The 21844-nt window shown below is 38.5% G+C and overlaps 2 protein-coding genes across 6 annotated transcripts in view; one reads left to right on the forward strand and one right to left on the reverse strand.

Moving 5' to 3' along the window:
- LOC135414110 (solute carrier organic anion transporter family member 1A2-like) overlaps positions 1-20116 on the reverse strand; it is a 46064-nt gene extending 25948 nt beyond the window's left edge. Inside the window, exons 1-2 of one of the 4 annotated variants that reach the window (XM_064654420.1) lie at positions 19963-20116; positions 4325-4370 (exon numbers count right to left, since the gene is read on the reverse strand). In XM_064654420.1, coding sequence (XP_064510490.1) covers positions 4325-4370; positions 19963-20090 — 174 coding nt within the window. In that variant the 5' untranslated portion in view covers positions 20091-20116. Of the gene's footprint in view, positions 1-4324; positions 4371-4465; positions 4596-19962 lie in introns of those variants that run through there. The other 3 variants (XM_064654423.1, XM_064654424.1, XM_064654421.1) reach the window with 3 other exon arrangements.
- IAPP (islet amyloid polypeptide) lies at positions 4772-9756 on the forward strand. 2 transcript variants are annotated; one of them, XM_064654429.1, is made up of 6 exons: positions 4772-4974; positions 5488-5611; positions 5732-5891; positions 6295-6391; positions 6530-6664; positions 9293-9756. In XM_064654429.1, the coding sequence occupies exons 4-6, from the start codon at positions 6312-6314 to the stop codon at positions 9474-9476; spliced, it is 399 nt and encodes a 132-aa protein (XP_064510499.1). In that variant the 5' UTR covers positions 4772-4974; positions 5488-5611; positions 5732-5891; positions 6295-6311; the 3' UTR covers positions 9477-9756. The 2 variants fall into 2 exon arrangements, with proteins under 2 accessions (XP_064510499.1, XP_064510500.1); XM_064654430.1 differs by lacking the exon at positions 5488-5611 and having other exon boundaries at positions 5689-5891.
- Positions 20117-21844: the final 1728 nt, after the last annotated feature.

Raw genomic sequence — 21844 nt, forward strand, 5'->3', positions numbered from 1 at the left:
GGAAGCGCTGACATGATTCAGTATAGGATTCTTTTGAAAACCAGCTGTTTCTCTTACAGGAGAATGGTTCCATTTGTCCCGTGTTTACTAGGGATTCACCTCCAGTGAAATAAGTCTGGGGAGCATGGAGGGTGGTTCCTGGTCTCACTGTACCTTCTACAGATGTCTGTGCTCTTTACAATATGCTGGGGTGGGGAAAAAGGGGTGGAGAATTCTCACAGTTACACTCAGTAAATCAGAAACAGCACTTCTACACATACCTAAAAACCCTTAATCATTTTTTCCCCTAACAGGAGCATTGAGGGAGAGTTCATTCTGCACATTCAGTAGCTTTGGGGTGACCTAACTGTGGCCTTGCAGTACCTGAAGGGAGCCTGAAAGGAAGATGGAGATGGACTTTCTACACAGGCATGGAGTGACAGGACAAGGGGGAATGGCTTCAAACTGACAGACTGACAGAGAATGAGTTTTATTTAGTTACCGGGAAGAAACTCTTTACTGTGAGGGTGGTGAGGCACTGGCACAGGTTGCCCAGAGAAGCTGTGAATGTCCCATCCTTGGAAGTGTTCAAGGCCAGGCTGGATGGGTCTAGTGAAAGGTGTCCCTGCACATGGCAGCAGGGTAGGAACTAGGTGGTCTTTGAGATCCTCTCCTACTCAAACCATTCTATGATTCTGCAATTCAATATAGTCACTCCAGACTCTTCCATAAGGAGACATCTATGCAGTGAACAGGGATGCAAATTTACACTGCACTGGCTCCACAGGGAGGCACTCAAGGAAATCCCCAAACCTTCCTTTTAGCGAGATCCTTTGTTCTTCTTTGAAGTGCACATATGAGTACTGCACATGTTAGAGGACTCTTATATACTACTGCAGTAGTGGCATGTATAAACTACACCAATATCTTTGAAACTTGAATACCTTTTTATACATTAATTCCTATACAAAGTGACTTTAGAGAATTATCATAGCAGGAAGCAATGGATGGCTCAGGTTACCAGAAAGGAAGAACACTGCTACTACTTCATATGACATATTTACCATTAGCACTGCCTAGAGCCCTTGAAAGGGACATTGCTAACCAAAGGGGAGTTCTGCTTTTGCTTACACTTCTGGAAGCAGGTTGGAAGAGAGACAGGGGGAAAGAAAGTCTACAAGTTAAACCTACTGCTGTATTCAAAGTTAAGTTGTTGGATGCAAGCCAGTGGAAGCCATGCAATTAAAACTCTGTAAGTAGGAGTGGCATTAGGAATTTGGACTCCTCAGTCACTGAGCTGTCAATTCTGACTTTGCTGATCTAAACATGGAGTTTATTTCTCTTGCTTGGGAGATTCCCAGCTATAGGAACTGATTCAGCAGAGACTGCTGATCTCATTCTCAGAGCAATCATTAGCAATAGTTCTTTGAGGCTACATCATAGTTCTGTCTGGTGTGAGCTGACTAATATAATACATCATAAAAGTAGTTTTAAAATATTGCTAACTATCCAAATTACTTTTTTCCATTTCCTAGTCAATTCCATGGGTGGTCACCCTTCATTTCTGAATCACCTGTTTTTTCCACTGCAGAAGAAATTATTAACTTTCCTTCTCTTACCTCTCTGCTGCTTCTCACATATTTCTTCCACAGGCTTAACATCGATTTTGGGATCAACAAGGTGTTTCTATTTTTGTCAGCACTGAAATGGCCCACACCAAATAGGAGTAACAAAGAAAGTTGTGCTAGCAAAAGCTTGTTTGGTGAAACACTATTTGAACAAAGCAGTTACAATTACAACTCCATGGATCAGAAAGCACAAACATTGTAGTCTTCATCAACATAGCACCAAGCAAGAAATGCCAGAAAGAGAGTATTATAGCCAAAATTTTCAGACTTTGGCATCCAAATGTAAAAATTTAGGGAACAATCAAGGTTCCTAATTATAAGTGCCTAGTGTAATTTTAGACTCTCTCTGATTTTCTACCTAGTTTGTAGTGCTAGCCAGGTTCAGGAATGTCAATACTGGACATTCTAGGACATATAAAATGTCCTAGAAAACTCTGTTTAGGGAGTTGATTTACTCCTCTAATTTCAGATTTGGCTATTCAAACACAAGGCATTTTGACTTTTTCAGAGGTGCTGACACTATCAATGAAACCTCTTTTTTATACTTTTATACTTTACTTTTGGTTTGCAGCTTAATTTAGAAGGAAGCAAAGGCTTATAAAGGCTAATAAAATTGCTATAAACGTGAAAAAATTTTGTCAGTGCACATGATACATTGTGCTGAACTCATGTAATAGCTACAGGCTGTGAGACACACACCATTCTGTTTCATTATTGGTAATATTTACACTGATGTATATTAATGCTGCTGTTATGCTTTCTGGTTTATTCAAAAAAATCAAAATAAGTCCATTTAAGTTAATGCCTATAGTTTTTCCTTTTCTTTTTTGATACAACAGGCAAACTAAACCACGAGATAGTCACACACTTCTAGTTCCTGGTAACTGAGCAACAATGTAATTTACTGGAGACATCTGCCTTACACAGCTGTACAGCAGCTGGTAAAGTGCAAGCAACAGGTAATATGGCTCTTTGTCACTCTCACAAATGGGAGAGATACATCCATTACCAAAAGTCTTAATGTGTGTTATTAATGTTACTAAGCAAATGTAAAACTCAGGAATTGAAAAGCAGTCATTAAAAGTGGGAACCAGCTGTCCAGCAGGTGTCAAGAATAGCCTAAGAAAAAGGTAAATATGAGAAAGAGGGAGACAACCTTAAATCTCAGGCACTGAGCACATAAGGGAGTTAAAGCAGCCCTGATGGAATTCATTTCACACACATTTAGACACCCACAGTGTAAACATCTATACCTGAGCGAGTCACCCGGGACTGTTTTTACAGGCAAAAAGAAGAAACAGGCACTAATCATCTAAGCTGTTTTAGAGTTCTGCATTAGAAACAGGCACTAGAATGGTCTCTCTATTCATCTCACATTTAGTCAGTAAATCCCACTCCCCAGTATACAAGAGCAGCAGACATAGGTGGGTGTCTGCTGCTCGGTCATCATTTTGCAACTCCAGACATTCATGTGGGTAGTTTCCAGAAGAAAACAGGGCACTGGCATAGTGTATGTTCTGGATTCTTTTTAAAGTCTCATCTCTGGTGTCCCCTAACCCTCATACAGTTACTTTAGACACAATACTTTAGACAAATCTTTTCATACACATTTAAACCCCGATATAAAAATGACTATGTAACTACTCAGAGTAGAATTGGTCACGGGTTTCTTTAAGGAGAATACTGGATTTATGTTTTTTTTCTTAAGCTGGTAACAATTATTTTGCACAGTAATATAGTTGTTTTTCTAAGCTCAGGGTTACAGAACTTTGTCAGTGGTAAAAATAGTTTTCTAGACACTCACTGAATGGTACTAACTGCACATTATTTAGTACCAGCATCTTGAAATTTGAGTTATGAATTGTTCTGCTGCCAAAGAGATTCCACAATTTCATATTACGTTTCTGTTTGTGTAGGAAAACACTACTTCTGCTTAAGACAACTTGCAACAGAAGGTATAAGTTTGTTAATGGTACATCTGACTAATTGCTGGATAGACTTCTTGCTGACTCTGCCAAGATGCTGTGTGGCCCAGGAGGCTGGCAATGATCCTGGGACACCATGAGCCTAGTTTCATTTCTACAGTGCGCTCAAGAATCAGCCTTTCTCTTCTTCTCTCAAAGCACTAGTGGTTCCCCCCAAGGCCACTTGCAGGACAGCTAGAATTAAAATTTGGGACCAATATTTCTTTGAAAAGCCTGTTTCACTTTTCTTGTGTCAGCCCGTAGCTTGATTCAAGCTTGACACAGCAACCACTCAGATGCTTTAAAAAACAAAAGATTCTGAATATTCAGTTCAATCTTTTAAAATCTTAAATGCATACTGATCTGTCCATTGCTTTTCAGGATTTCAAACAACATCTTTCACGAGAGCTGAGCACACATACCACTACTGAGTGTCAGTGGGACACAGATCTCTTTTCACCCCAGAAAAAGTGCACCAAGGCATTTTCGAGTTCAATATTCAAGCACTGAATATTGGTTGGTGTCAATCACCAGCCAGATTATCTGTCTAATTGTTTCTCAGCATGATCCTCTCTATGTAAAATGGGTTTAATCCTGCCTTCATTTCGTAGGAGTGAAATTGCTACACTGAAAATAACACCAAAATATTATTTCATTGTAGTCAAATGCTACAGTGAGACTTTGGAGCGACAAACTTGTTTCAGATGTTGCACAGAACTTACTGTCATGGTGAAGATAAAACACTGTACTTACTTCGCTTACACTGGGACTTTCCATCCAGAGGAGGGATAGCAGGAACCTGGCAAAAAGAAATATAGGATCATATCATTAAAAACAGAGAGCAAAATATCCAGAAGTAACATCCCTTAAAAGAAAAAAAAAAACAGAACTCACAACACACACACACACAAAACCCCAAATAAACAACTACAACAACCAACAAAACATTTTGTCAATCTCTAGAGTCTTATTTGCAGACGAACTGTTGTAATCAAGTTAAGAGGCTACTATCCCAGCTAAATATTCCTTCTGTATTCAACTCAAGTAGCACTGATGCCTGAAGTGAGCCAACACTGGAACTTTAGCCATTTCAATGAAAATCTGGTGTTACAGACTAAACCAACAAAGAAGGGGAGTTTCAGTTAAGGCAATGGACTTGGCATTGAAGCAGTTCTTTGGGATAGAAGAGATGCATATGGCAACTTCTTATCCCAGAAAACTCTGCCTGAGCTTTTGTGCCAGCATCTTGACCACCACAGATAATTAAAAACCTGTTTTCCAGAGGCACTGGGGCACCTAACATAAACTAAGGAGCAGAGGAAAAAAAAGAAACCAAACCACCATTTCCCACTGAAATCCAGGGGAAATGGTTCTAATCTGTATCCTTGGAAATCTGCAATCAGGTAATTGATTAATACTGGATTTAGTCTATTAAAAGCTGTGCATTTTTCTCTGTGCACACTAGAGAAACAAATTTGCACAGGTACTCTTTATTCTGACATTTCCTGGCTTTTTCATCCTAGTCTTGCCTTCTTAAAATTATTAATTGACTCAATTTTCATGCATGCATGACATCTACCAGTCTTTGTAAAACGTGAGATTTTACATGAATAGTGACAGAATTTCCATTCACATTTATACTTGACTGAAAAGTGTACATGATTTCTACCGTGTTACCCTGAATGATAACCCTGTCTGTCAATTAAAAAAAAATTTCACTCTTTTCTCACTCCTCTCACAGCTTATATCCCTCCAGACACTTTTCCTGTTTGATCTATACACTTCTACAACAAACCTCCACAACTTTAACTTCTCCATCTTTCCTCAGATATCTGTTTTCTTCTATTTCAGTTACACCAGTGATCTGGTGTTTCATTTGCTCTGGCTTTCTTTGTGACTTTTGTTACCTTATTTAGCCCTCAAAAACACCCACAGGGAATATTACCTCAGCATCTTATCAGAACCGTAAAGCCGAGGCTACATTTTGGATGTGCAATATGCTCTTACAGCACCTTCACCAGGGCATCCTGCATATACCAGGTGAATATTTACTGATGTACTAACGAAATAATGACCCACCTGCCTCTGCTCCTCTCTGGGGCACTTTCTGTCTATAGGGATTGGAATTAACGACAGTCTCTCTGTTCTGCCTGATGTCAGAGCTGAGAAAGGTGTGAAGGATATATAAGAGCCGTACTACTTGTCAGCAAGGAAGAGGGAAAAGGATACTCCAGAGCTAGATGCAAGCGTGGAATTGTTGCATGCACCCTTCTTGCTAACACAGACGGGCTTCTCCAGTTAGATCCGTGACCACAAAAAGGTAAACAATTTCCCTTTTTTCCTCTAGGTGCAGGGCAACAGATGTGCTTTCAGGAAAGCAAAATATCCCTCATTATTAACCAACAGCATTTTTCAGGAAAAGGCTAAGACAACTACAAGGGAAACTGCACCCAGGACCAGTATTTGAGACTGGATATGTCAGGAAATGCAAACCTGAGATAAAGGGATAGGATTGAAACTACTGGATGGAAAATGAGCATTTACTGCTGAGAGCCATCTGTCCTAAACTGCATCATGTCACTAAACTTAGGGGGATCATTTTTTCACTCTAGCCTGTGAAAAAGACTAGCTGCTGTTGATTTAGGACAGAATGGGAATCAGTAATAGGATGTGCTGAAAAGTATTTGGGTTTGCTTTCAGTTTTGAATCATTATTCTTTTCAGAAAGTTTGGAAGGAAAGATGTGCAACCTAAAGCTGTCTGTTTTCTTCATTGCACTTTCTGTCACTCTGAGCTGCTTGGAAGCTACACCTATTGAGAAGTGAGTAATAAATAATCATGTTTATTTCTTTTTAGGGAAAAAGGTTATTGCATGAACTGCTTTTGCTTTCATTTCTCAAATAATATGAGCAAAAATAGAGCAATTCAATTTCACTGGGTATTTTGTTGTTGTTTAAAGATTACTGTCCGTGGCTGATGATCTGTCTGATGGTACTTCTAAGAGACAAGGATGGATATTGCCAGTAATGTCACAGAATACACTCTCAGGACTTAGTGAGGAAATGCCAGAACAAGCAGCAGCAAAGACAAGAAGGTATCGATTTTCCTTGTTTCTTCTAGTCATATCAGACAGGGTTAAATCATGAAGTAAACTTTGTGCCAGTGATATCCTATTACTTGAGACTCTTCGTCTCTGCTGCTTATTCTCAAAAAGAGATTAAAATATCCTTCTTCTAGTAAATAGAGCTTTTCTGTAAGCATAAAGATCAGCTTTTCTGTAGGTGTAGGATTAGAGCATTCAGGGGAGAAAGTGAAAACCAGAGACAAAAGTTGCAGATCATTTAATCCCTCTACAATTATAATGCTTTCAGAAATGACAAAGGTTACAAATACTACAATGCCTTGAGAAGAAAGGCGTATTTGGAAAGTGCCTCCTTTTTTTTAAAAATCTGTCCCATTTCCATGCCTGAAGGGGGAAAAAAAAGAAAATATATCCTTCTTCATACTAATGCTCTGCTAGAATGGAATTGTTTTATAACATAACTGTCTCCTGGAAGTAATTTTTCATTACAGATTTAGATATCAATTTATTCATGGGAAGAAGGAAAAGGAGCAATTGATATGATAGCATTTGTAGGAAATGCATTCATATTTATAAATTCATAAATCCAGTTTCAGGTAACTTTCTAATGAATAAAAAAAAATTTCAAGAAATATTTGCAATTCATACTTAAAGATAAGCAGCACTCAGCTTTTCACAGAATCATCAAGGTTGGAACAGACCTTCAAGTTCCTCTAGTTTTGTCAGGGTTTTGATTGAATTTCTTTCAATGACAATTCTGTTATGGATAGTTTCAGTAAATACACATATCTACAGAGTTGCCTGTGCCTTTCTCTTTGAATATCTATTTTAAAATATTATTATATGACATCTCTGTTATCTTCCAAAATATTTTATAATGGTGATTAATTTCTCACATTTTTACAGCTACCACTTTAAAAAAATATAAAAAAAAAAGAACAAAACAACAAAAATAACTGTAATACTCAAAGACAAGGCATCACCTTTCTGAGCCTGGGACGCCTTATCTGCTTTTTTGAAGCCTTGGACAGTATCTCACTGGGTGAACTGTCTCATCAAAGCACTTATTCATTTAAGGGCTACAGATCAGAGAGCTGACAGGTATAGTAGGTTCAGTCAGGCTACACATGAGAAAGAAAGCTAGCAGCTTTCTGTAAGGGTTGGAGTTTTACACTTGGAGTACCAGGACCTGATTTTGTACCTTTAATGAAAAAGCAAATTCTGCCTCCCCAAACAAATCAGGATCTCCGTGAGAACCAGTTGCCATTTGAACCTCCTATGTTAAGGACTTGCTTAAACTCTTAAAATCAATAGAAGCACCCATGAAAATCTAAGGGAAGTTATATAAAACCCTATCCAACCATTTCATTTAAGTACAACTACGTATTTAAAATATTAATTGCTTAGAAATTGCTGCCTATCTACCAGTGAAGAACCAGTAACATACAGACACTTCTCTCGCAATTGCTATTCCATTTGGATTCTTAGATCAATATAAATAACTTTAAAAGGCTGTATAACATTTTAGATAACAGATGTAATATTCAATAGGAAAAGGAACTCACTGCTAACTGCTGAGTTTCAAACTGGGAAAGTGTCACTCTTCACGGAGAATTTTTGCTGTAAATTGGTGCTACCTCTACATCAGCATGAAGAAGTACAAGAAAACTAACAATAACTCAATAGGCAATCTCAGCAAGCAAGTATTTCTGTCTGAAGGAGCAACATAGTGGTGAAAGAAACAAATTTACAAATTTGAAAACTCAAGCTCTCTCAAGCTAGTAGTTTTACCGTGATTAAAAAAAAATACCTCATGCTATGTAAGTTTTACATGGGGTTCTGTAAATGGTCTGTTGGTTCACCTATTTGTAGATGTGGATCCTTCCACAGACACTCTTTAAAGTGTCATCTAGCAAATCATTATCTCCTGCCACTACAGAGCTTTCAAATTGCTGGTGTTTTCAACAAAGATGTGGCAGCTTTTTTGGTAATGATGAAACCTCTGTTTAGCCAGAGCTGAGTGGTAGAGAGACAGAGCTAAGGACCATCTTAAGTGGTACTGGCAGAACTGGCAATGCCTGCCACCTCTCATAATGTGTGGTGCAATTGGGAGAAAGAGTCTTTGGGCTCATTCCACTTGATTTGGACTGGAATATTACCATTCACTTCAGTGAGAGAGGGATATGACTCTGTGGTAATGAGAGACCTAAATAAATGTTAGTGACTGTCATTGTGTTAGTAATCCTCATGATATCAGCAAGAGCTCTAAATAGATTTAGAAGTTCAGCTTGAAGTTAAACATTTAGTCATTGCTTTCACTTAGTGTATAATCTATACTATCATTACAGGTTTTCCAGATGTCACAAACTGCTCTGCAGAATATCAATAAAAAAATGACACATGACTGTTGAGGTCTTTGCATTTAAATAACCCCCACCATTAAAATTGATAATAGATACAGCGCAAGAATTTTTTTTCAGGCACAAAGTAGGTGGTGGGAAGACTGTAATGTTCCTGTATTTGTGCACATCTTAAAAGAACTCCCACATTAGCGCAGCTCAAATGACTATTAGCAGTGGCACACTCCCTATTGCTCATCATTTGACTTAATCTTGGCTCTTTTTGTCTCACCTTGGGTAGTCACCACCTGGAGAAGCGGAAATGCAACACTGCCACGTGTGTGACACAGCGCTTGGCCGACTTTTTGGTTCGTTCCAGCAACAGCATCGGAGCAATTTATTCCCCTACGAATGTGGGGTCCAACACGTATGGAAAAAGGGACACTGAAGGGCTATTAAGCAGAGAATCCCCAAATGATGCATAGCTTTAGGGTGTTAAGGTGGCTACCGATACAGTTTTCATTAGGAGCTCAGATTTTAATGTATCAATAACCTCTTGGTCATTTATTACTTGTACAGTCTTAACAGTGCCTTGTTTTCTCTGTGTGTGTGTGTGTGGGTATGTGATTTATGTTCACCATTTCACTATGCATGCACAAGGACATGCATAGGCTATCCTTTCAACTCCAGAAACCTGCTTGTCAAATTCTGTTGTAAAAAAAATAAATATATCTATCACGATAATAAATGGAAAAGTAATTGCAACAGGGTTTTTTATTATTATTATTATTATTAAAATGATGAAAAAGATAACCATGATGTGTATGTCTTTATAGTCACAGTTTGGTAAGAGAAAGAAATCATCCTAATTAAAGAACAGTGAATATCAGAATGCTAGCAAAAGTTATGTCCTAATGAAAGTAAAACAGAAGAAGAATCTTCTGGGTTTGAAACATCTGCAGCATCTTGTTCTGCACAACTGAAGGAACAATTATATGAGACAAGATGGCTGCATTGTGCACCATAACCATATGGTTATACAGTTCTCTGACTGGTCTCTTTCCACTCTAGCATGCATTGAGCAAGTAGAAGTGGTCTTGCAGCACAGACATCTGTAACTACCAAGCATGGGATTTTAAGAATTTACAGTTGTTACTCTGAGAGGTTATCAGTAAAATGATATACTCCTGTCCTTGGGTATTCCTTTCCTTGAACTAGAGCGACAAAGGGAAGAGACAAAACCCATGAGCAGTTATAGCATCAAAATGTATCAGAGGAACAGGGTAAATTTGTCCACTGACATATTTATATTGCTACCAAAATCCGAGAAAACTATTTTAGAGATTGGCAGACCTGAATGAAAATTTGATAGTGTTATTTTCTACTACCCCAGCCCAGTACCTGTGCAGGCTTAAAAAATGTGTTTGTTCCTTTAAATTGCTAAGCAAACTTCCACAGAGATCACACCCTGTATCACAGCAATGGTTGTTTTGTCTATCATTTTCTCACTGAAGGCCTCACTATCGTCTGAAAAATATTATTGTCCAATTATGAGAAACATTCAGCAGAAGCTTAGTTCTGGAGAAGCAAATTAAATCTTAACAATTGCCTTCAGTTGATTCTGTCATAAAATATACCTCAAAATTGATAAATTTTTTGCTAAGTTTAATGTTAAATAGCATATTCTCTTCATTTCACAAATAGTACATGGGAATTAAAATTGCTGCACAGAATTTCTGCTGTAAAAGTTTACTGATTATGCATTGTTACTGATTACTCTCTTTATTGAGGAAAGTTTCAACCTTCATTAATGTTCTAATGGATATTTATTCTGATTTTTATTGAAAAAACCATTCATATGGTATTAAACTTGTCTAATATTTCTGCCAGCTCGAAATCCTTTCCATTCAAGTTACTTTTGAGTTATGTTCCACAACCATCGTGTGCTTAATTTGTTTTCCAGCTAGAATATTTATTTTTCAAAAAATGAATGAGAGAGTGACAGGACAGCTCTGAAGTGTCACTGTGACATTGCACAGAGGTGTAACTAAGTGAAGCCTTCCCTGTAGGTGGATGCTGATTTCTAAGCTGATCCCGACCTGAAATACCTACAATGCTTTATGCACCAGCTTTTGCTCTTTCAGCTCCCAACTGGCAAATCACAAGGAAGTGCAGGCTGCCTATGCACAAGATCAGTGGAACTGGACACATTATTTTCTGCCTTATGCACTCCTGAACCTGGTGGGTTTGACACTAACATGTGTTTAATATTGGTGGTACTATTTGGCAAATACTGAAAATTATTACTCATCTAAATCAGCGAAACCACAGAGAAGGATAAGAAAGATATCCATAGCTCAGAGGGTGACCATCTCACTTATCTCCAGCTGCTCTTTGTCTCACCAGTTGTCAGTGCTCTCCTGAAATTTGGTGGAGAAAAGACAGCTACTCCAAATTCATCCCAGCTTAGACATCTATTTCGGGATGGGATGAATCAGTCTTGAACTGCCTCCATTTCTTCCTTGATGATAGAGAGTGTCTAGACAATTAGCTGAAAATGAGCACTTAACTTTAAGATAACTGAAGTTAGGTGACAGGAATCTCATCTGCAATTGGTATGAACTGTTCAAACTTTAAAAAAAAAAAAAAAGAAAAAATCTGGTAAAAAACACCACAACACCAACACATCAGACTCCAAATCAACTCATATTCTGAACTACCGTAGTTAATTCATCAGGTAGAGCATCTTGAGAAACTGCCTACACTGAGACTTGTTTCCCCATATATATCCCAGAGAACACAACTCTGCTACCCTGCCCCCTTCTGTGTAGTTACCACTGACTGCACTTAGGCCCCTTAGAGAAGAAGGATTTAGTCATGGTAAGCTTGGATGCAAGCACAATCCTGAGAGAACTGGCCAGGAAAAGAGTGGATTTAAAAAGAAAAATTAAAATAATTATAATAATTTAAAAAAAACCACACACACACACCCCCAAAAAACCCCCCACATTACAAATAAGCGTTTACACATCACTTCATCAGAAGCCCAAACAACATAACTTCAGACATTTCAGAACATGAAGACTGCTAGGTGAAGCCTAGCTAACACAGATTAAGTGACTCTAAACATTTTTTTGAATCTCAATATGTATTTTTCTGCCTCTTCAGGGACATCAATATTTTTTGAGAATCAAGTCTTACACTGATTGTGTTCCTTTTCAATTCTTCTGGATGCCCTATGTCTTTCAGAGAACATGTGAGAAAAGAAAAAATACAAAAGAGGAAAATCAGAAATATATAGAACATGATAAACATGGCTATATCCCCATTAAAAAAATAAAAATTCTAGATGTCTGTTTTTTAGTGTGTTTTATTAAGTTGTGTTTAAAAAGGGAAGAATAGGGACATAATATTGTATCTCACTGAATGAGAAGGGGAAGAATAAAAATCATCAAACAAGCAAAAGGAACGTTAAAAAAAAAGGTGATAGGAACATGAAGAATGTTTTAAATGGAGTAGTGGGCCCTAGGGTCTAATATTTCTAAGGAACTATGACAGCTTCATAAAAGACAGAATTTATATTTTTTCATGATGAATAGAGTTGAGGTAAGAAACTGATTTCACCTGTAAATGCTTGTGCTAAAACTAAGAAAGTACACAATATACATGGAATATAAAATGTATTCTTACTGAATAGTAAATTTGGAAGGAATAGTTTCCATTTCTATTAAGACAACATACCTAGTTTTTAGACAAGTAAGTTTCTTAGTGAGAGTTTTAAAAACTAGGTTGGCAAAGCTTCCATTCACTTTCAGTGGGATAAGTTATTACAAAGTCTGGATTCTACTGAATGGCTTTCTAAAACTATTTGGAAGTTAATACATTGATACTATGAATAAAATCCTTTTCCTGCAATGAACTATTGCACATCTTCAGTACCTGCCATCTTTGCTTTGTAGAATTATGCTGGGTTTGACTCAGTTAGCTCACTTACAAATACAGTTTGACAGGTATGGTAGACTTTCTGTTCAGAGTTACAAGGTTAAGTAATTTTGTTGTCTAGGCTCATTATTATATAGAAAAGGGACTGCTCTACATTGCTTTTGCAATGCAACTAGCAAAAAGCTGTGGTTAGGTGTGACACACCTCCTTGCTGGATACAGAATAGTGGTTGAAGTGACATGAAATAGAATCTTTCTGTGGGATGTGAAAACTTCTATTCCAATCACGTTACTGTTATCTCTATTTTTCTACACTCAGAAAAAAATCCCACACTGAAAACCCAAATATTTTGAGACTCAAAATAACCAGGCTCAAACTCAGACCTGAAATCCACCACTTAAACTAAGCTTCAGTTTAGGAACAAAGCCCTCAAAATCTGGATTTTCTACAGTTTTCCTGAAAACTTTAGACAAATTGTTTTCCAGCTTCAATTGCTATGAAAACAATTTATCCCTAATTAGATTCAGTTCAGAATTGTTTCTCTAACTAAAACCTACCTTGAAAGCAAAATGTTAAAAAACATCTTGAACTAGGAATCATATGTGCCATCAAAAGCTGAAAGTCATGACATCAGCTCACTAAAGAATGAGACAACGGTGATAATAGTTAAAATAGCTGTTCACTGTGCAAGAAATTGTCTCCTTGAATGCTAAAACACCTGAACAAAAAGAACAAATTCAAATACACTTTATTCCTAACAATAGGGTTGAGTAACAATCATCCCATAAAGTCACTATTTTCCAGAAACGCATTTAGAAACAAAAAATAAGTTTAATTATTCAAATTCATAATCTTAGACCCGCCCCTACTATAACAACTTTTTTTTCCACCTTAAAAGGCTCTTTCTGATCCTGCATTAGAGACAGTGAAACTGTTTCTTATATGCTCTTTTACAATATCCTTAATATAAATTATCACAGCACAGGTAGCCTGAGATCTGCTGCAGAACAGCTGGTGACACCAAGGGTGATAGAAACTGAATTGAATTTCTTTAATCCCAAGTTTTGATTAGTGCATCATCTATGTGGTGGGGCTTTGTTATTTTGCTTTTCAAAAGGAATTAATATACTGAGATGTATTAAAATAATTGGAGTTGTGTTAAATAGATCACTACATATGTGAATTTAAATAGTTGGAATAATTTGAAATTAAATCCTACTCAATATGATTAAAATAGGATTAAAACCAGAACCTGTTTATTATTATTTACACTCTCAACAGAGGCAGATCACTTTTTTCAGACAGAATCATTCCTTATTCATTAAGCAGTCCCTTTGGAAGGAGTTAAAGTGGGACTTGCCTGCACTAAGGGAATTGTGCAAAAATTTAAGTAGCCTGTGATTCATTGTCAGTGATGATTCCTGGCTCTTGGCCTTGTGTAACCTCACTCAGTTGTCCTCAGCCCATCAATCCAGCCTGTTCAGATCCCTCTTCAGAGCCTTCTTTCCCTCCAGCACATCAACACTACTGCCCTGCTTGGTGTTGTCTGCAAATGTACTGCGAGTGCAATCGACCCCCTCATCCAGATCACTGATAAAGATATTAAACAGTACTGGAGATTTCCATATTTCCAGACCCAGAGCAAGTTAGCAGGACCAGCACTTTCTGATCCTGTTCTGGAAACAGTGCCTTGAAAGATGCTGCTGGAGTAAGTGGCCATCTCCTGTACTTCTTGGGAGCTGCTGACCCCTCAACCAATCTCAAAAACCAGGCTGGTCCCCCTGAATTTGGTGTTTCAAATACCTGCATGCAGCACTTCCCTCAGTCTGTGTTAAACGGACATACTACAAATTTCCAGGAGGAGGCAGGAACGCTGCTCACAACTGCAAGATGTTGGGGAAGCCACAGTGCAAGTCATCCTTACTTTTCCAGCTTCTCCTTTGATTTTCTGAGGTTAACCCTGCATCTCCTTCCTTCTTGAGGGAGACTCACTGAGTGAGGATTTTCTAAAAACATTATTCTCGAGTCCATAGTTACTTGCTGCAACTAACTTATTTTTTTTTTAAAGGAGACCTTTCCCAAAATTGAAGAGCAGATATTGTCACTAATTTTTCCTACCATTTTTTCCCTAGTGTTACAGTATGACTTTCCCAGGGCCTGTGGGATGCACTGCACCTGCTAACATGCAGCTTACACAATAGGAACAAAGCTAGACCAGATGTCAGCATGTTTGGAAAAGACCTAATCAAAGTGTTGTTAGATGAACCCAGAGAATGTAAACAGTAAAGAAACCTTAGTGCTACAATTTATGCCTGGAAGAAAAAAAGGTTGTTTTTCTCTTTGCTCATCTGGTGTTTTCCCAGCTCAAATCCAGGCAAACGAAGGACAGCCTTGATGGCATCAGTATCAGTTCTGTAAACACAAAAACACTGACTGAGCCTAATGTAGCACGGAACTACTAAACCATGATATCTGGAATTGAAAAATTGCAGGAGAAATCTGCTTCATCCTAATATTCTCCCTCTTCATTCCACACCTTAGCAAACGTAACTTCTGTGAATCACCACTCACAGCTGTGAATTAAAGTAATTCAAACCCCAATTCCTTCCACACTTTCTACATTAAACTGGCACTGGAGAAGGACAAATGACTCTGCAGAATGATTTCCATCAGCTTCACTCTAAGTGTCAAAGAATCATAGAATATCCTGAGTTGGCAGGGACTCATAAGGATCATCGAGTCCGACTCCTGGCCCTGCACAGGACCATCCCCAAGAGTCATACCATGTGCCCAAGAGAGTTGTTCAAATACTTCTCAAACTCTCTCAGGCTTGGTGCTGTGACCAATTCTCTGAGGAACCAGTTTCAGTGCTCAATCACCTTCTGGGGGAAAAACCTTCTCCTAATATCCAACCTAAACCTCTCCTTACACAACTTCATACATATAACTTTAACCTGGATCAGCCTGAGTGTCTGAAAGGAAGCTATGCTCTGGAGGATAGTTAAGACAGTGTTTTTTCCAGAACAGTATGCTGTAAAACTAATTCCATAAAATCAAAAGAGAAATCACTCTGTCCCTCGTAGGGTCTACATGAATTCGGGCCTCATTCTATATTTTTCCTGTCCCTTATGGGATGCTGAACTAAGTGCAGGACCCCAGCTGTTGTCTTCTTGCAATTCCTTAATTTCACCACCATTTTGCCCCCTAGAATCCTCAGCAAAGATATGCCCCATAAGATAGATCATCATAACTAGGGTTTGTGCTACAGAACTTCACAACAGCTTGTCCAGCAAGATCACTCCCACCAGGAGGGATCTATCCCCTCTCACTCAAGGGCACAACACAAGAGAAGCTGGACTGCAAATGCCTTCCTCCTAACAACTGGAGGTTACAGGCTGAGACTCTTAAGGAAGTGCTGCTCAGACTGGCAGTCCTACAGCAGGCAAACCACCTCCTGTTTTAGGCACTGTTACTCTCCAGCCTGGCTTTTGCTCCTTTTTTTTTTTTTCCTTCTTGTTTTGGGAAAATTTGAAGGGGGAAAAAATATCAGTGAATAAATACCCATTGCTTTGAAAACAGTACAACATAGTCAGGACAAGGAGCCAAGGGAAAAGATAATGGAATGTTTTCCAAATCTGTAGACAGATACAGCTTCAAACAAACAACAGACCCTCAGTCACAAGGAGGTGACTTGGATGTACAACTCAGGCAGCTATGTAAAAATGAAAACTTTGCAACAAAATGGTGAATACATTTTTGTTGCTATTTTTTTCCCCAAAAATGTCACAGCTACTTTCAGGGACCTATATCGAAGTGTTCAACCTTAACAAATCTGTACTCTCCTTCAAACACATTCCACCACATATTCAGGCAGTTATTTCACAATACATTTAAAAATATAAAAGGCATCTATGATTGTTGATGTGATTTTTCAGAAAAGTAACATTTATATTAAGACCACTATCAAGTCATGCAGGACAAATCACAGAATTATAGAATATCCTGAGTTGGAAGGGATCCACAAGGATCATCAAAGCCCAACTCCTGGCCCTGCAAAGTGCAGCCCCCAGAATCACACCATAGGCCTGAAAGCCTTGTCCAAACTCTTCTTTCTACAAAAATTGGCTAGAATAAATAACATTAGTAAACTAGGAAATAAATTCTGAGTCAACTTCAAAACCCCAATGGCATTTCATATCACTTACATCACTATTAAAAGAGTAAAACTGACACTTTGTGGGGGTTCTGCAGTGAGGCAGCAGCAAACAGAATTGGCATTCAGACCATTCCATTCACACTCTGTCTATGTGTGTGCATGCACAGGTGTAAACACAGCACAGGACAAAATTCTGCAGCTTTAGGTAAATAGGAACCTTCTCTTTGGTTTTCATTTGTGGGATAACACATTGAAGTTCTCAGTTTCTGGTGAGGTTAAACTGATTAACCCAACTTTTTATTGTTTGCAATACTATTGCCAGAACTAATATCAGTATTAATTTTTATCTTTCTGACAAATTCTTTTTGTCATAATTCTTTTTGATGGGTGCCAAAAAGATAATATCAAAAGAGTTTTAAATCAGGACACATGAATGAGCTAAGCAGCAAAATTTATTAATATTGTGATCATTGGCCTTGCAGGTAAAGTAGGAAAAAATGCATGATGCAACTCAGGAGGCACCTAATCAGCAGCCTGGAAAAAAATCCGAGAGACATAAGTGAGAAGAAATAAAAGCTAAGGAAAAGGGAATTCTATAGATGGTAGAGCTAATTTTTGCATCTTTTGAGACCAAAATGCACCCCAAGGATTCACACTAGCACAAAAACTGACACTCTTGTCTGACTCTCAGGATTCAAAGAAGATCACAAGCTTGGAAAGGTCTTCTAAACAGGAGCTAGTTTCATTCTAGAGGTGAAAATCTCAGTTTCTTCATTTAATCATCATATTAATTAACAAGTTTGAGTAAAGACTGTAGGATTTAGCTTACTGTCACTACATGTCTGCAGAAAGAATCAAGATGGTGCATGTTTTAAGAAATTCTTTTCTTTGCCCTCTATTTAGAAACACAAGCAAGAGACTTGAGTGACATCAGTCAATGGTCATAAATTTCACTGCTCACGTATTACACTACATTTATTTCTATATCCTGCAAGGGACTGGAGATTGGGTAGGTGACTAATGCTAAGGTTACAAATTGCCTAGAGAAGAAAACTAAACATAACTGTGAACTTCCTCCTCATCCGAACACATCCATCACATTCTAATAATACGAGTGCAGTTATAATCAAAACTGATCTGAACATTTTTTTTTAATCCAGACATCTGCATCCAATGTGTATTCACTGACAAAAACAAGATTTTTGAGTTTGTGGGGTTGCATTACTGCATAATTAAATAACTAGAGAACTAGCACAAATCACTGTGACATTGGCTTTTATTGTGTTTTCCATATCCTATAGAATTTTTTTTTCCAGCTTGAAGTTTGCATAGTGTCTTATAACTGGAATCAAAATATTAATCAAACAAGTTGCCACAGACTCTGAACTTGCTATTTTACATGTTGGGTGCCACCTTACGCCTCACAATCTCTCTTTGAAATATCTGTTTGAAAAAAAAAAATCTGTTGATAAAGACATTTCCTTTGGGTAACACATTTTGCTAACACAAGCAGCTTGGATTGTCAGAGTACTGTGGAATTCTCCTCTGCAAAATAGCAAGTTTGATATTCAAATCCATGTGAGCCTTCAGAGATGCCATTTGCCAGACCAACTTTTCAAAGTAAAACTGATTAACAAAGTCACACATCAGGTGATGTTTAGATATAAAGCAAGTCCCAATGAAGTCCAAGTGCACAAGCAGAAGATAAAGCATGAATATTTTTCCTAAGGATATATCACTCAGTACCACCCACTACCATTCTCTGTTTAACCTCTTATTGCATCTAGTAGTATTAGTCACTTATACATACACTCTTTTAACCTGTGTCCTTTTCCCCCATTTTCTATGCAATGCTCTTACTTTTCAATGCATTAAAGGTTATTTATTGTTGCAACCACAGAACACTCCTCCTGCACTTCTATTTCCCCAACAGCAATAAGACAGCCTTCCCCTTCCCAGATGCATGCAGCTCTTCCCCTAAACATTGCTTTTCAGGAGATTTGATCTCCACAACCTGGTTTCCCCTGCTCATTTGCTTTTAACCAGCGCTGTCACTCCTCTCTCTTCATAGAAAAGACAGCAAATGAAATCCAACCAGGTCTCAGGCCCACATCTTCAGCTACAAGATTCCTCCTTCAAGTCTACTACAAAGACCCCTTCCCCACGCCCTGAGCCCCTCTCACCTCCTGTCTCTTTTGAATGTCATTGCTCAGCCTGCCCAGATATCCATGGCACCCCATCCATCCAATCCTTTGGTTCCCCAGTACTGGCATGGCCTCTGGCCTCTCCCTCCAGTCTCTTGGCCCCTACACTGCTCCAGAGACTCATGTCAGCTATTCTGCTATATGTTACTTGAAATACATAAATCAGCAGAAATATGTTACTTGGAATACATAAATCAGCAGAAATATGTTACTTGGAATACATAAATCAGAAGAAATATGTTGCTTGGAATACATAAATCAGGATTCTGGAATAGGATTCTGCTGCTACGGTCCAAAGAATCAAGAGAAAACAGAAATTGCCAGACTGGCTGAGCACTTGAATACAATTACACAGCTGAAGCCATACACAAATACAACTGTTATACCCCAAAGGAAACTAAAAATACCAGTTTTCTAGTGAAGCACAGAACAGCATCAGCTTCCACAAGTGACACTTTGTCGTAACTGGACTGGTAATGATTACTCTGAACCCACGATATGACAAGAACGTGAAAGTCACTTCTGATGGCAAGGCAGAAGGATCTCAGTGCCCTCATCACATCCCCATTACCAAAACCAACCCCTTCCTCCCTTCTACCTCCACATCACCAGCACACAGCCAGTTCCTCACTGCCAAGCCATGGGGTATTGATTGCCACCCACACTCACCCTTGCTCCAGGCTGCACCTGACAGAGGGGCTGGAGCTGAGCAAATAAGAGCTGCAGCCCCACACTGCCCAGAGAGTTCTCCACTCCTCCCACACCAGAGTCCACTCTCTCCAGCAGAGCAGCAACATCCAAGTCCAGTGTTCCAACCGCTCCTCTCTCTCTCAAAGAAAACTTAGGAATAAAAGCAGCTGTGAGTCAGGAAGACAGCCAAGTTTGTTTGCCCTTGAAAGGAGGTGGTCACACAGAGCGAAAGACAAAATGACCAGAGAACTCCTAAGGAAATATATTCACCCTAGTATCTTCTCCAGGCACAAGTCAAAAACTCCACAAGTTGGGCAGCAAGACACCACCTTCACAGTCCTCAGGTAAATTTCTTTTGTGCTTTATACAGAAATAAAGGAAACCCTAACATAAGGGCATACACATTGCCAAGGAGGAAACACCTTACTGACGGGTTGAGGTTCCCTCTCACTAACATAATGTGTGAAAGGGTCAAATGGTTTCTTTACTTAGTGCCAGAAACGTCCTCAGAATATAGTGGCAACTTCTATAAGCAACAGGCTTATAACGACTAAAGGCTTAAAATGCTTAAAATAAGTAAGTTTCAGAGACAGAAACTTAAATCACACATATATGCATACATTTTCAGTAACACCCATAGGTGACTCCTGCAAGTCAGCAGAAGGGCATTTCCACAGAATTAAACCTTTGGAAAACGGAAAATACTGGGACTAAACACTTGGAGAGCAGGAAAAATGTTTTCTTCCTGAGGTCAGCCCCAAAGTGTAAAAAACAGAGCTAGAGAAGCCTGGTTACCCACCACTTCCCTTGAAAATTTGGGTTGATGGCATTATAGCAGGCTATAAAGGGAGTGAAAGACAGGGACACCTTCACACTCTGGCCAGAAAAAAACTTCCAGGTAGGTGATAAAGCAGAGAGTAAAACATGCTTTAATTCTCAGCATGAATGTAGTTCATTTGCCAGGGTACAAAGCTCCCCACACTTCTTTGCTTCCTTTCTTCTGCCAGTAGAGCAGTTTGGAAGATAATCTCCCAAGCCCTCCATTTTTGTTTAATGAGACTGAATCATCAATTTAGGTTTTATTACAAAACTAAGAAACTAGTTAGTAACAGATTTGCTACAGATTAACAGACTGACTCCCTAGATGAAATATCAGCAATGAGAATCAACATAACTGATTAAAAAAGGCCAAGGTGTATTAAACAGAGGGCAAACAATAACTCAATAGATGTTCATATCTGGTGGCTACAGGTTTCAGAGGAACTTGAACCAGCACAGGAAGTGGAAAGGCTGAGGTGGGGAAGAGGATATAGGAAATAATATTGCTCCTGCTGTAAAGTGCCTTTAGCCACTGAGTAATCTAATCACTTCAGTGACACTTCTTTTTTTTTTTTGTAAAATACATTTAAAAAGTAGCAAAACACTACCAAAACAGAAACAAAAGCCTCAGTGAATGGAATTGAACAGTAGGAAAGGCTGAAGAGAAGTGAAAAAGCACTAGGCAATGAAATGTTAGTTGAAATCACATACAGCTCTTAATAAAAAGAAAACAATCATATGAAAAGTAGGTGAGCTAGACAGAGGAGAAATTAAGGTGGGGGAGGGAAAAAAAGGAAAATAAATTGAAATTGAGAGTAGTAATATAATTTTTCAACACACGGTGTGGAGAACAGAAAGATACCTCAGAGGCTGTTTATATCTTAAATACCCACAGGAAAGACAAGAAAGGTTAAACTGGAAGAGACTTTCAAAGGATATAGAAAGTGCTAATCAGATAGCTCACAAGCAATTAATTAAGAGAAAAAAAAAGCCACTTGCACTAAGCTCTGGAAACCCAAAAAAAAAAAAAAAAATGGAACAA

Source organism: Pseudopipra pipra, chromosome 5, assembly GCF_036250125.1.
Source record: "Pseudopipra pipra isolate bDixPip1 chromosome 5, bDixPip1.hap1, whole genome shotgun sequence".
In the NCBI taxonomy this organism is placed as follows: Eukaryota; Metazoa; Chordata; class Aves; order Passeriformes; family Pipridae; genus Pseudopipra; species Pseudopipra pipra.